Genomic DNA, 15,054 nt, shown 5'->3' with positions numbered 1-15,054 from the left:
TTATGACGTAATGAAAAAACGCTCTAGAAATATCAGTTTCAAACGAAAATATTCGTTTCAAGTGAAACTGTGAGTCTTTCGCTGTAAGCATACCACTACTATATCAGTTGAGTTCTGCTGCCGTCTTCGTTTGAGTCACTCAGAGTTCACTGTCAATTGAATACCAGGTTCTGGTCATTTGACGTTTTTGCCTGTTTAGTTTCTATTGAAAACCTACCTCACATTAGTACGGTCTCAGCTAATAGAAGTGAACCATTCCAATGAACCACTCACAAATGAATATGAATGAACACTCACTGACATGAAAATAACTCCGACCGAGACAATAAATCAGCCCCCTGGCAACCCTATACCATCATATGGAGTTTGACAGCGACCTACATATATGGGGCGTTATAGCTTTAAAGCCCCAAACAAAGAATTATGTTCGGCACTATGCTCGATATTCAGGCATTCCACACGACGTTTTGCATCTTGTCGGATGATTTAATATCATATCATTCAGAAAATCGACATTTTGTAACTAAATACAGCTTCTAATCATTCGGTTCAAAATCAATGTTTTGCCTTTCATGGCAGTGATGCTGGCTGTACAGAGACGTCGTCTTTGACAGGGGGCTGCAATAAATACTTACAGGGTAAAGGCTATGATAAGTCGAGACAACTCAAGACGGATACAGGTAGGAACATTTTTTCTCTGTATGAGTGAGGTTGTCATTTTTTTCGATGTAGCTGATAAATCAGAAGGATATGAAAAAGAAAAAAAACAATGGACGTAGTCGGCTTTTATGTTAATATAAGTTTTGTTTTGGTTTGGTAATAATTATTTGTTTTTCTATGCTTTCTATTTGAATGGCTATGCAATCACTCCAGAAATCGATTTTTATTAGTCGTTTCGAATTAAAAAGTGTCCCTAAGTAATCGAATCGGAAGATCCGAGGTGAAACCCGGCCTTTTCTCTCTTTTCATTGTGCGCCAAAGAATCGGGATGCTCGTCCGGATGATTAAGTTTGCTACCAGGGGCCCGGCGGCCATACTTAATTTTACAAGAAAACACTCAAAAATGACAAATACAATTAAAAAATGACAAATCTTGAGTGTTTTTACAAAACGTCATATCTGCAATGAGTTACTCTCTTTGTTTACTTTCTCTTCTGTTAATAATTCGGTCACTTTAACATTTATCCCTCAACTCTTTGCATAATATGCTAGTTAAAACCACCGTCTTTCGATCTGTACTGTAAAATAAGTGAAAAGTGTTGAAGTGACGCCGTAAAAATCGAAAGAGAAAGTAAACAAAGAGAGTAACTCATTGCAGATATGACGTTTTGAAAAAACGCTTTAGAAATGTTCCTAACCTTTCTTTTTCTTCATCTTGGTATTTTTAGTTTTCTTGCCTTTCTTCGAAGACTGCATATCAAGAAGACTGGCAACTCTGACCAGAATCCGGATACAGTAACAGCCACCAGGAGGGTGTCACTCCTGTCATCCGCTATGGAGATATACGGACTTTGACAGTAGTCAACATATAATGGGCCTAGCTGCATCTAGGCCCACGTCGCCCGTGCAATAGCATTGGGTTGTTTTGATTTTAACAAAGGCAGATGTTGGCTAGGACAACATGGCTGCCTAGCAGGGGGCTGACAGCCACGGCTCGCAGAAAGGAGGCTTGCTATTCCGTGAATTGACAGTTTTCGGTGACGTCAGAGAAATCGTTGAGATAAACAAACGGATTTCTCGAAAGTTGTTAATTTACAATGTTCGAGCTCTTACGGTGGAAAAAATAGTGTGCAATGGATTTTTGACGTAAATTACGCCATAATTACACTAGACACAGTGGATAATCAGTGCATCTGTATGATAATTAGCGTAAATCGGGAATTTGGATACATGCCATAGAAAACATATCCCACCGTAATTTTCTGATCATAGCAAAGGTTTTGGACATCCGCATAGCTTTCTTGTGATTTACCAGGTGCCGATCATTCGTTAGCGGCAAACAATATATGAATTTCATGTAATTGTTTTCGCCGACGATTTCTATGACGCGCTCTCGTCAAATGTTTACACTCTAACGAGCTAGCCTAGTATATGTAAGCCGTGGTAACAGCAACGCCATTTGCGGGTAAAGGTGGTACTTTCCATAGTGATGCACACACACATATACATTTTTACATTAAGCTTCCTACCTTCTTCCAATAGAGGCACTGTAACCTCTGTCGCTTCTCGTTTGTATGGGAGAAGGAAAGAGATATCAGTCTTCTTAATATGTAGTCTTCGCTTTCTTGTACGCTGCTGAATAATTGTTGACATATGACTGTACGCAGCTAGCGAGGTTGGCAGTGCAGCTAATTTCTTTATCATATCTAAATATGTTGCTATAATACCAAGAGTGTGCATCGTAGCCAACATAAGGACGTTGTTTAGAAGCAAAATTTGCGTTTAATTAACATGAACTAAGTTCTAAGAACAAGAAGTACATTAGCTTGCATTACATTAGAGAAAGTGTCATTTTTTCTTTTATTTGCTGCTACGGCCGTTTGTTGGTGACATTTTAAGCGATTCTGACGTTGTCAAACTGACCCCCATCGATCGGTGGAAAAACGATGTTGCCTATTGTCAAACTCTGTATGTAGAGATAGGGATGTCAGTTAACTTATAATACACATAATAATGACCGTTTTATTAACTCGCATTTCTGCAAAATGTAGCTGGAACTAATCAATCCAACATTTTTATCACATACTACATGTTTCTAACAAATTTGGTCAGCATAACAGCCTATGCAGAAATATACAGAAATCGTATTACATGTTGCCTTGCCTTGTCTTAGGAGTAAACGGTCGAACTCGTTAAAGGTCCAAGATGATAGATAACGGAAATCGATGGTTAAAGTCATTTTAAATGAAGGCGCAGTTGGTTGAGTGGTTAGCGTGACAGTCACCCAGGTGAGGTGAAAAATCGTCCTTTGGAAGCGAAGTAAAGCCGTTGGTCCATGAGTTGATGGGTCGATATCGCGTTACTAACAAATATCCTCCTCCCGTGATACTCACCTAGTATCGCAGTAGTATATACGGCCTCTAGCAAAAGCAAGTATCGGACTTACGTTCCTTCCGCGATCTACGTTCGGGCCTGGCCGGGGCCGGTTTTGATCAATAAACACTTTACCAGGAGTTGCACATTGAAAGATATTTCCCTAATCCCAAGCATAATTATCTACTGATTCCCTTGTAATCCAGATCAATAACGGAGTAGCAGCTAGGGGTGGTCGCACAAGGTCAAGCTGAAGCTCGATGGTTAAAGTAATTTTAAAATCAGAGATGAGGGAAACATGGATACCATTTAAAAGGAGGGGGGCCATTTTTAAATCCAAGATGGCGGCCTTTGGCTACCAAGAAACAGTGAAAACAACTATCAATATGGGTATCATTTAAAGTAGTCATAAAATACCGGAATTTATTAATTTAGGCCATTTTGAAAACAAAGATGGCGGTAACCACCAAAGCGAAAACCATAATCAATATATATCTATATCGCTTTTGCAAGGCTGTCAGTAGATGATGGAAACTAATGATTAAGGATAACTTGCAATCAATCCAATATGGCGACGTTTGGTTACTTAAAATCAATAAACCCACCATCGATATGACCTTTTATAGCATTCATATCGAGCAAAATCTTTCAACCATGTGCATCGGGTGCGAAAATTTGTCGTTGTCGTTAATTTGTTTTTCCGGTGAAAATTTTAAAGATCGGGAAAAATGATTTGTGGTAAAAGTAAAAATAACTTTCGGTGACGACTGAGGAAATTAGGAGTAAGAGGAGAAGGGCTCTTCGCTACTGGAATAGTGCAGTCCCAAGTGATGGAAGCGGAGTGAAATAATTTGGACCTTTATTACTGGTGAGCCCTTTCTGGTTATATCTTCTATCTTTTTAGTGGTTGTTCTTGAAATTATATTGTTCAGTTATTTCATTGGACACTTGGCGAGGGAATAGAGGCGGCCACTAGTAGGTTGATAACACTTTTGTTCTGGATCAGGTCAGCCTAGATACCGTGTGGCATCAAGCGACTGGAACCGGGGATCGATCCATTGGATTCCTGCTGTCATGCCGTGGGAGGTTTTCTGGACTTTCGTTTTTGTTGTTGTTTATTGTCTTGGATGGTTCTATTTGGTTCATAGCCATAGTGGTAATCAGAAACAGGGGTTTCATGTCAGTGCTTCAGTGAGGTTTGCTGGTACTTCCCTGTTCGTGGGAGGAGTTTGTAGAGGAGAAGGGTGATACAAGTTAACAAAACAACGGACTGGTTTTGTTTGCAGATATGACCTTTCCTTCAATGATCCGCCAACAACTTGGGTCCATCAAGAATGTTTCCATTCCGGAAGCATACTTGATGGAATAGGGAGTTGAATATAATGGCTTTCGTTTCCGATGATACTATGTAGGATTCCTCCCACCTGGCCAAGACATCGGTACTACCACCTGCTAGAGTGAGAAGTGGCGTACCTAGTGGCAGTGAATCCGGTCGAGTTGTACCATCGACATCAGACTCCTTTAGTGAAGGTTGCCTACCACTAACCCAGGGAAAGCATTTTAAAAATGAACACCGTTGTCAAGTAATTGATTCTTTGCTTCACAGACAGCTATTGTGGTGCTTATAGCATGAAATTAGATGAAATGTATCTGTTACATTTTCTTTTTTTCCAGTCAAACGCAGATGATGAGATTGCAGCGACTGGAGCATAGAATAATGCGATTAGCATTATTCTATTTTTTAGTCGCTCTAGCCTCAATATTTGTGTTTGATTGAAAAGAAACAAAATGGACCGGCATGCAGAGCGAGTAAAGGCGCTTTAACCTAGGCTTATTAGCCAGGGCAAGGAGTAAATCCCTCTGCCCCATCCCCAAGGACCAAAGGAGTGACATTAACCATTTTAGCAGAGTCACTCCCAACGATATATCCCAATCCCCTATAAACTGAAACGGTCGGTACGGTTGTCCTCGTTTCTTCCTTATTCAAGATTCAAAACGATTCGTTAGTTAAATTATTCATTAAATGAATAAATTAATTGCCGTATAGTTTGGAAACACCTTTTAACCCAACTCTGCACAGTAGGCCTGGTCGTTTTAATATTTGCGACATATTACACATAATATGCTTCAAATATTAATGTTGACAAGAAAAAGACTAAAGAATAACAGCGGTGTTTTCCATGATGCTTTTCAATACTGGCTGTGTAAGGGTTAGAATAGAATAGAATAGAATAAATTCATATCGAGCAAAATCTTTTCGAATTCTTTCTGAAAGAGAACATCGACTATTCTCGTGTATGTAGACTGTGCTCGTAATGTGTTCCTATAGAACCAGTGTGGAAGTGTTTTGCCCTTTTACCATGTCATCGGAATTGTGTACTGGATAATATTAGTAGAGATGCAAAGAAAATAGCTGAATTACATATTTGATTTAGCAATTATGACAGCATACTGCGGCTAAAATTTTTCTTTTTCAAAATTTCTTAAATTCGCAGATTTCAAACGTAAAATAATGAATCTAGTAATAACAGCTTGTTGGAACTGGTTGCAATGAAAAACGGATTTGGTAGCACATTCATCTCTATTATATTTATGTTGCAAATTTTATTCTGATGAATAGGCTGTTATGCTGGCCAAATTTGCTAGAAACATGTAGTATGTGATAAAAATGTTGGATTGATTATTACCAGATAAATTTTGGCGAAATGTTAGTTAATAAAACGGTCATTACTCGACAAACATATGATTACGGCCTAAAAGCCAACTGTCAAAATCCACTTTGGATGAAAATTCCGGACAAACCGTTACTAGCCGAACACAGTTTACAACAGTTTATGAAAGAGAAAACTTTTCTCTTTCGTTTACTATTAACATCTGTGATTAGCGCGTAACAGTTTGCCCGGTATTTCCATTCAAAGTGGATTTTGACAGTTGGCTTTTAGGCCGTAATCATATGTTTGTCTATTAATTATATATAATTATATAATATTATAATTATATTAATTTATTATGTGTATTATAGCAACATATCTAAATATGGCAAAGAAATTGGCAGCACTGCCAACCGCTAGCTGCATACACTCATCTGTCATCTGGCACATGAAAGGCAAGATAACCAAAAATTCCACGCCAGTTGTCTCTTCTTGTCTTAGGCTTACCCGGATCTCATTTGACTGGTGCTCACTGGGTAAATTGAAAGCGGATCTATTCATTTGAGAGGACCAAATGAAGGAGGTTGACTATGAATGGCGACTCATTTGAAAGCGATGGTGAGTGAAGAGCCATGAACCGAGCTTCAGATCAACAGCAACTGATGCTTTAAATGAACATGAATGCTACCGTAGACGACTGATTGAATGCGTTCATTCAGTTTCGATTGAATGAAATGAAATTTTACTGCACTGGCTATAGCAGTGTAGTGTGCTGTCAAACACTAAAATGCCATAAATCTTCTCGAACTATAAAAAATTACGTTATCACAAATTATCCGCGTAAAAAGAGACAAAAAGCAAGCTTGATATTTACTCCAATGCTGCATTTTATGACAAACTTGATTTTATTCCATTACTTACCGTCAATACGTACTTTAAATATTTTAAGTACTCACACATCGACAATAATTACATTAAGTACCTTATTAAGTTCATCAGAAGTAATTTTAAATACTTTCATTATTTACTTTGATTATATTCGAAATATGTGGGTATTTTCAATACGACGCACCCAAACCTGCTAGTGCTTGCCCCTCGAACAAACAACTAATTTCAGGAACTGTACGAGACGGCGCTGGGCCTGTGGCCTTCGACTGGCATGGTCGGTTCGAGCAAACATTAGTGAATAGTGGATAAATATTTCTTATGTCCTTTATGGACAGAGATTCTTTTTGTGAAACCTTAAACTACCTTCACTCGTCTAGCTACTCAGGATAATAAAAGAAAAAAATCGGGGGTTTGCCTGGTCCATAATGTAATGACTACGTATATTGACTAGAACAGGGATAATCGAATTCTGTTATAAGATAAAGATAAAACAGCATAGTTTTAGGAATAGTATGCGCGAGTAAGGACTAATACTGCTAGTATGTTTACCGTTTCAATTAATAGTCGATTGATCCGCTTCAGACCTAGGAGACAAAAAAAGATTCGGAAGAAACAAAAGCGGATTCAAAGCGAAATTTGCCGATATGATGTTAACCCCAAGGCGATGGTAGGATGATTTTCCATAGGATGACAGACTAGATGACACGACATTACGCGCTCTAAACTTGTGCCAAATAGCATGTTTTTTATAGTAAGGTTAAAAAAGCTTCAAAAGCCTGGCCTGTAGTGTATTGGCACTGTGTGGGACTCACGACTCACGTTCGTGCTTAACCACTAAAACATTCCTTACTTTTTACGCCCTTCTTCCCCTCGAAACTACGTCATCGTATTACTTCGTGGGGGGTTCGTTGCGCTTTCGTCGCACCTCTTTCTGCTGCTCTATCTCGGAGCCTCGCTTGGTTCATGGAGTGGCACGACCTGTGAGCTTTGATTTAACTCTCGATTCCTCTCCTGCTTCTTGTCTCGATCCATTGCGTCGCCGTTTATTTCTCGTCCCTGTGGTGAGCCGTTTAGGTGCTGATTCCCTGAGCCATTCAGCTCATGTTTCCGTGAGTCATTCAGCTCCCGGCCTTATCACGATCCGCTTGGATAGTGCTCAACGGTGAACTCATCCTACTCCGACCGATAGTTCCCCGACGGAGGAATTTCCCCCGACACCGATACCCGCTTTCTTGAGCCATTCAGCTCTACTGAAATCTTACAGCTTTTCCGCTTATCCTACTCCGATTGAGAGTTCCCCGACAACGGAATTTCTTTCGTTACCGGTGTTTGTTTCGTGAGCCAATTAGCTCCCCTTTTCGACACGATTCTGTCGGGTAGTCCACGACGCCGAATCTACCCTATCGTGAATTCTCCGGCGGCAGACCGCTCCCGATACAGATGTACGTTTCTGTGAGCCATTAAGCTCCCCGCCTCGTCTACTCGGTCTAGTCCCCGGCGGTGGACCTAGGCTACTCAACGGCCAGCCAGCAGATGCTGAGGTCTATCCAGCGATTCCGGGTGGAGCGTAGCTTCAGGTTCACTGGCGCCCCAACGACCCACTTCTGGCTATTCGACACGGTCTACTCGGTCTAATCCCCGACGGTGGATCTAGCCTACTCACGAGCTACCCGGTAGAGTGTCGAGGTCGGTCCGGCGATTCCGGTGAAGCCTGACGTCCGGTTCGCTGGCGCCTCGACGACCCGAGCCCGGTGTTACATTGCGTACTACTCAACTGGTCCCCGGCGGTGGACCCAGTCTATACGTCGGTGAGTTTTCCGGCGGCGGAATTTCTCCCGAAAACCCTATTTGTGGTTCCACTGCGGCGTTCTAACCAATGTCGTTACTTTGTTGGTCCCTTCGCCACTTCCTTTGCAGCTCGGAGAGTATACTCGTTACCACTCTGTTGACAGCGTCCCAGATATGCTCGTCGCGGCACATCTCTTCGACGATATTGTCCACTGTCATATCAGGCATACCCCTTCGGATTTCTTCGAATCTGGGGCATTCGAAGACCACGTGTTCCGGTGCCTCTTGCACGTTCACACACTCCGGGCAAAGGGATGACGAAGCGCGTCCAAACCGATGTAGGTATTTCCGGAAGCATCCATGCCCGGACAAAAACTGCGTCAGATGGAAGTTCACCTCTCCATGATTCCTATGTACCCAAGTAGACACATTTGGGATGAGTCGGTGGGTTCACCTTCCTTTTTCCGTGTTATCCCACTATTGCTGCCACTTAGCCAACGAGTCTACTCGAACCAGTCTCTTTGCATTACGTTCATTTCTCCGCTGGTAGCATTCTACGTCCTCATCCAGAGTGATGCAGATGGGAATCATCCCGGCAATTACGCATACCGCCTCCGACGATATCGTTCTGTACGCACTCGTGACCAGAGTTAAAAATAATCGAAGCTGTTTTTGACGGCTGAAAATGAACCTGATGCCACTCGCGGTGAATAGAAAAAATATTCGTTCAAATATCCATGGTATTCATTCAGTTGAATATCGTACAATACATTCATTTCACTAATTATCTAGGAAAATTGTCAAATGCCGGTAAAGCATATGAAACAACAATCATCATCGCTTACATTGTGCCAGGGCCTACTTTGGTGCGTTTGATTCGTTGCTGCTCAGTCGCTTCGTGTAATAATCGGAGACGAATGAAAATTTGCATGGATGAATGGGCGGTTTGTTCGTTTGACGTTTTCAGCTACGTCACTGAATATTGAAAATGAATGCGGCTGAATATGATCAATTTTCATTCAATGAATATGAATATTTTTAACTCTGTATGGAGTATGGAGCCCTGAGGTACTCCCGCCGCTACCCTAATCGACCTCTGCCCCGTGTTCGTTTCGTAGACCAGTACTCGGTTCTGAAAGTAACTTTTCAGAACCTTGCACAGATAGTCCGGAACCCGCATTCTATGCAGCGCTACGGCGATGGCTCTCCAGCTAACACTGTTGAACGCGTTCTTCTCGTCTATCGTTACCACGGCGCAGTAGCGATTACCCTTTCTCTTTTGCTTCAATGATTTCTCCGCGTTCGCGATGACTATGCGGATGGCGTCCACCGTCGATATTCCTTTCCGGAACCCGAACTGTCTCTGCGATAGTCCGTTCTCACTTTCAGCGTAGGTCGTCAGCCTGTTGAGGATGACTCTTTCCAGGAGTTTACCGAGAGTATCCAGCAGGTATATAGGCCGATATGAAACAGCGTACGGTGTAGGCGGCCATGCGGTTGGGTCGTGCTTTGGGAAAAGGTCCTCCACGATAATTATCAGCTTGTCGCCGCACATTTCGACTGGCGTCATTGGACCCTTAATCCTGGCCATAACGACACGGTAAGCATTGCCCCAGGGGTTAGCGTCTACTTCTCTGCACAGCTCCTTGTAGCAGGTGGACTTGCCTAGCACTATCTCACGTTTAAAAGCGGCCCTGACCGCCTGGAATGTTCCCTTACACTCTTCTCTGACTGCCTCAGATTTTGCTCTCTGAACGCGTCTTCTGGCTTTCAGGCAAGTAGCCCGGAGGATGCTTAGCCTTTTGTTCCACCAGTACGCCGGACGCCGGTAGTTCCTCGGCTCCATTTTCCTCGGCATTGTTGTATCGCATGCCCTAGCTATTGTTTCCGACAGCTCATCGGCACTCGGAATTGGAGTGACGCTGTCAGCACGAAGTGCTTCCACAAAAAGGTCCTTGTCGAATTCCTTTATTTTCCACTTCCGCTCGCCAGTCCTCACTCTCGGCGTCACCGTACGATTTCGCCGACCAATGGCTTGGTGATCACTATGTGTGTACTGCTCACTAACTCGCCAATTCATGTCATCCATCAGCGACGCGCTGCAGAATTTTACGTCGATGATGGATTTCTGATCGTCTTTACGGAATGTACTAGCGGAACCTTCGTTGCACAGCTTTACGTCCAGCTTCGCCAGTGCTTCCAATAAGCTGTAACCTCGTGCGTTGGTCAGCCTGCAACCCCACTCCACGGCCCAAGCGTTGAGATCTCCTCCTATAACATCCGGCGTTCGCCCGACTAACGAGTCGGTTAATGCGTCCAGCTGTATTACTCTAGTGTCCATAACAGCTACACACGAATACGCCGTTTATCTTGGCGATCACGAAACCTTCGTGTGTGCTATCCACTACTTCTTGAACAGGGAAACCGCCTATCACTTGGATTGCCGCCATCCCTGCACTATCCACCACCCAGTTACCGTTATCGGGAGACACACGATACGGCTCTGCAATAATTGCAACGTCGCACTTCATTTCTGTTGTTGACTGCCACAACAGTTGCTGTGCAATGTCACAATGATTGAGATTGAGCTGGGTAATCTCCATCATTATTGGCCTGCCTTCGCCTTTTTGTACTCTGGACATAAGAAGCCTCCCGTCATGTGGTCTTTTCCGCCCTCATTTGTGCAGAACAAGCACTTTGGTTGCTTTGTGCAGTCTCTAGCAATGTGTCCCTTCTCCCCACATTTTCTGCACAGATCAGATCTGTCCGGGCCTCTGCAGTTTCTTGCCTGATGGCCGAAACCCAGGCACCTGAAACACCTCTCCATTTGTTTATTGGCTCTACGAATCAATACGAACCCGATTTTGATCTTACCGGTCGACATAAGTTTGTTGGTTTCGGTTGGCGATAAGCGTATCACTGCTGTCTGTGTGCCACTGTACGCCTTCCTCAATCTTATTGATATCTGCTCCCTCTCCAGGTTTCCTTGCTCTATTAGCGCGCTTCTCACTTCGTCTTCCGTTGTGATCTCGTCCAGATTCCTGCACTCGACCACTGCTTCCTGAACTAATGCTCTCACATTCGTTTCTCTTCCCACCGCTTCTGCCACGAGTTCCCGGTAGGCCGAGCTCATGATCAATGGATCTTTCTTCAGCTCGAACAGCATTTCGCCTTTCTGAGTACGCCTGGTTCTTATAGCGTTCTCCCCCAGCTCCTTCAACTTGGGATCCTCTCTCACCCTTTTGAAGATCGCAGCGTACGTCACGCCTTCGTTTACTTTGACGACTAGAGCGTCTCCTCTCTGTTTCTGCTGGCGTGGCCGAAGGTCTTCTTTCTTCTTTTCCTCCTTTTTTCTGTTTTTTCCTCCTCTCTTCTGCGGTTCGCCATTCACTCTGCGATTGTCGGCTTGTTCGCTGTCCTTCCCCGACCTTCCTGGGCTTCTTCGGTTCCTCCTCCTCTCCTGGCGTTTCCCTTATTCTTTTTACAGAACGAGAATACCGAGGTCGCATGCAAGGGTTGACGCGGTCCTTCATGGGGTACCGCGTTTAGAGCCGGATCGGCGCTAGTCAGGAGCCTTCAACTGAGCCTACTTGCACCAGCTAAGGTGGCGGGTTTCGAACGTTCTTGGAGACCTACCAAAGTTTTACTGGGACGGGGGGCAGCCAGTACCATTAGCCCACTCGCCGTTTCGGGGAAGTTTCACCCATCCTTACTAGGGTAGTGGGATGGCGTGGCCGTCCGTAGATAATTTCGATGAAATCCTTATTCACATCCGTGTTCTGCCGCCAGTATGCCGTAATTAGGATCATACTGGTGTCGATCCTAATGTGCCGGTTGGCACTCCCGTTGGGTTGCCAAATAGTATGTATGTATGAATGTAAGCCCGTATGTTTGCCTGTATGGATGGATGTGTACAGGAGCAATGTATCCCTGAGCAACATGGAAGGACAGCCTCTGAGCCGCCAAAACGCTCATGGTAAGCCGGGTGCGCGGTCATAGGTGTGACCATAAAGCACTGCACACACTGTCAAGTGCAACGGTGAGACGGTAGGTGTACAGTTAATGCACATAGGTTGCAGAAATAGGTTGTTGAGACAGTCCGATTATAAATAACAAATAACAACAACAATACTTGCGGGAGCATATTCTATTAATTGGTAATTTTTTTTAACCCGAAAAAGAGACGAATGCTCATAAGGTTAAAACCTCTAAAATCTAAATAAAAAAATGCTTGTTATGATCACAATACATATGCTTCCCTGTCCTTTTGTGATCTTTGAATATAGAGCACCAATAGATAAATAAAATCGGATATTGTTTTCGCTAGTTCACGAAGAGAGTTTGTCTACGATTGGGGAGTTCTTCGGTTTTGAGCGTTCTTTTGAGTGACGAAACGTGCGAAGTAATGAAATGAAATAGAAAACGTTTGAAACAGTTACATGAAGTATTTGTGTACCATAAAGAGTGCTAGAATCAAAATTTGGTCGAAAAAACTGGATGCTTATCTTTTAAAAGTGGATCACAAATCACAACAAATGTTTCCAAAAATGAAACTCAAAAGAACAACTCATGTTTAAATGAAGGGTAACTATTTTATAAAATGTATCCATATGACAAATAATCAGTACCAACAGTGCAATACAACACTTTAAAAATTTTTGAACAAGACTGACTGTGATATAAATACCATTTAGCGTAAGTTATGAAAATATTTTCGAAAGTATTTAGTGCCTCATGTTTGAGTAAAGCGAGCAATCGGGCAGATTATACGTTTACGTACGAAACATTTCCAATGCAAAAAAGGATCACCTTTTGTCAAATTGTGCATTCATTTCGATTTTAATACAGATTCAAAGAATGCTCGACAGAAGGAATCAACCCCTATGTTTGAGTTAACCGGGCAGGCGAAAAGATCACAAGTTTGCGTGCAAGAGTTGTTTGGCATACAGATTCAAATAACTGCTCATGTTTAAAAGACGGAATCAATCTCTATGTTGAAGTGCCGCTTCCGACGGCCTATCCTCAGCAGTTTTACACCGCATCAGTTCCTTGACTTAGGTAATGCGCATATTTTAAAATCCACCAACTAGCGTAACGCATAGCACTATTTTATTCTATTGGATTCTAGAAGGGGATCACCGCTTCCGATGATTGTTGCCAAATGGCTCCCAAAAATACCTGTACTAAATTTTAAGATTTGTCGTACATGTATGTTTACATTACTAAAAGAAATTTAAAATGAGGTACTAATGGGTTTGGGTTCTACATAGCTTTTTTTAAATAATGCAAAAATTTAAGCACCTGAGAATTAAGTCTTAAATTTTCCTTTGTTTTCTCTTTTTCCCTAGCCTCAAAACAAAACGAAAAGATTTTCATTAAGTTGCCTATTCCACGGAAGCTGCAGATGAAACAGAACCAGCAGCGCAAAAAATTCGGTGCACCATATTCGCCAAGCAAGTCTATCCCAGTGTCTCCGTCCGTGTCTGCTCTCAATAGAATCTTCGACGTAAAACTGCGTCCCCTGTTAGTGAAAATAGAACATGTCGATCTTTCGAACTATATGAATAGAACGATAGCTCATGACGTAAACACGCGGCAACTCCGTAAACAGAAAAAAGAGGAGTTTATAGGTCTGGACGATGAGGACGTCGTGGAACTACAACATAGTAGTACAAATATCGGTAGTTCAGTTGGCAAACGGAAGAGCATACTGATCACAGAACGTATCGAAAGTCCCAATTCGGCCAAAAAGAAGGTAAAGTTTTCCGATTCTCCTAGTATCAAATACGTAGACAAGTTAAACTTCAGCGATGACGAAGATGGTGATAGGGCCGACAGTGAGGACGAGAAGGATACCGATTACGAGGAAAAAACAAGTAAAACGCAAACTACAAAACCACAAAATGGGACTTCAACACCACCAGAGAACGGTAAACCACGGAAAGGAAGACCACCAAAAAAAGCCATAATTGGCGACAAAATTGAAAAGGTTGGCGAGAGAAAAATTAATGAAAAACAGCATAAAAATGAGGAAAACCAAAATGAGATGCAAACGAATAATAAGAATACCAACGATGAAGATCAAGCAGCTGTTAAAGATGGAAAAACATCATCTAATAAAAATGAGGTAAAGGCCAACGTCGCGGAACCCGATCAAATAACAGCAGTAAGTCGAGAAACCATTTATTTTAAACCCTATATTCATCTCATGTTTTCTTGATTCAACTTGGAACAAAAAACAATATCACTGAATTTAAAACTGCGACTGGGTGAGCTATAGTAAAGCTTTCTCTCCCAATCATCCCAATTGTCTCCTAATCACACCACAAAATAAGGCTTACAGCACCGTTAGTATCGCTGTATTAAAAATCTCGGGAATAAATTGTTGGTATAGTTGCTATATAATTTTCTAGTTTAAGAAAGTCGGAAGTCGAAAACTAGCTCTTATTTTAGAAATAAAACACTGGCATGCCATTCAAATGTTCAAGTTCTACCTTTTTTGTACTCTTGCTCTATAATGTTTTGAGCCAGTTCTCACAAAACATGATGTATTTTTATAGTATGCGACCATATTGCGGTGTGACATAAAATTTTCTATGATATAATATATAATATAAAATATTTATTTTCGTTTACCCATACTCGATAGCACAAGAAAAGAGTTAAATATTGACCATCATAATCCCAATACCTT

At 42.2% G+C, this 15,054-nt stretch overlaps 2 protein-coding genes across 3 annotated transcripts in view; one reads left to right on the top strand and one right to left on the bottom strand.

Moving 5' to 3' along the window:
- LOC131696298 (uncharacterized) overlaps nucleotides 1–15,054 on the bottom strand; it is a 357,871-nt gene that overhangs the window by 12,452 nt on the left and 330,365 nt on the right. The gene's annotated exons all lie outside the window — the stretch shown is intronic.
- The window catches only part of LOC131696287 (uncharacterized), a 31,897-nt gene that overhangs the window by 10,413 nt on the left and 6,430 nt on the right, over nucleotides 1–15,054 (top strand). The window contains exon 3 of one of the 2 annotated variants that reach the window (XM_058984841.1): nucleotides 13,709–14,487. In XM_058984841.1, the coding sequence (XP_058840824.1) occupies nucleotides 13,709–14,487 (779 nt within the window). Of the gene's footprint in view, nucleotides 1–13,708; nucleotides 14,527–15,054 lie in introns of both variants that reach the window. The other variant, XM_058984836.1, reaches the window with a different exon arrangement.

This window comes from Topomyia yanbarensis, chromosome 1, assembly GCF_030247195.1.
Source record: "Topomyia yanbarensis strain Yona2022 chromosome 1, ASM3024719v1, whole genome shotgun sequence".
Taxonomy (NCBI): Eukaryota; Metazoa; Arthropoda; class Insecta; order Diptera; family Culicidae; genus Topomyia; species Topomyia yanbarensis.
The sequence above is the reverse complement of the archived record's forward strand: the minus strand, read 5'-3'. Positions and strand labels throughout refer to the sequence as shown.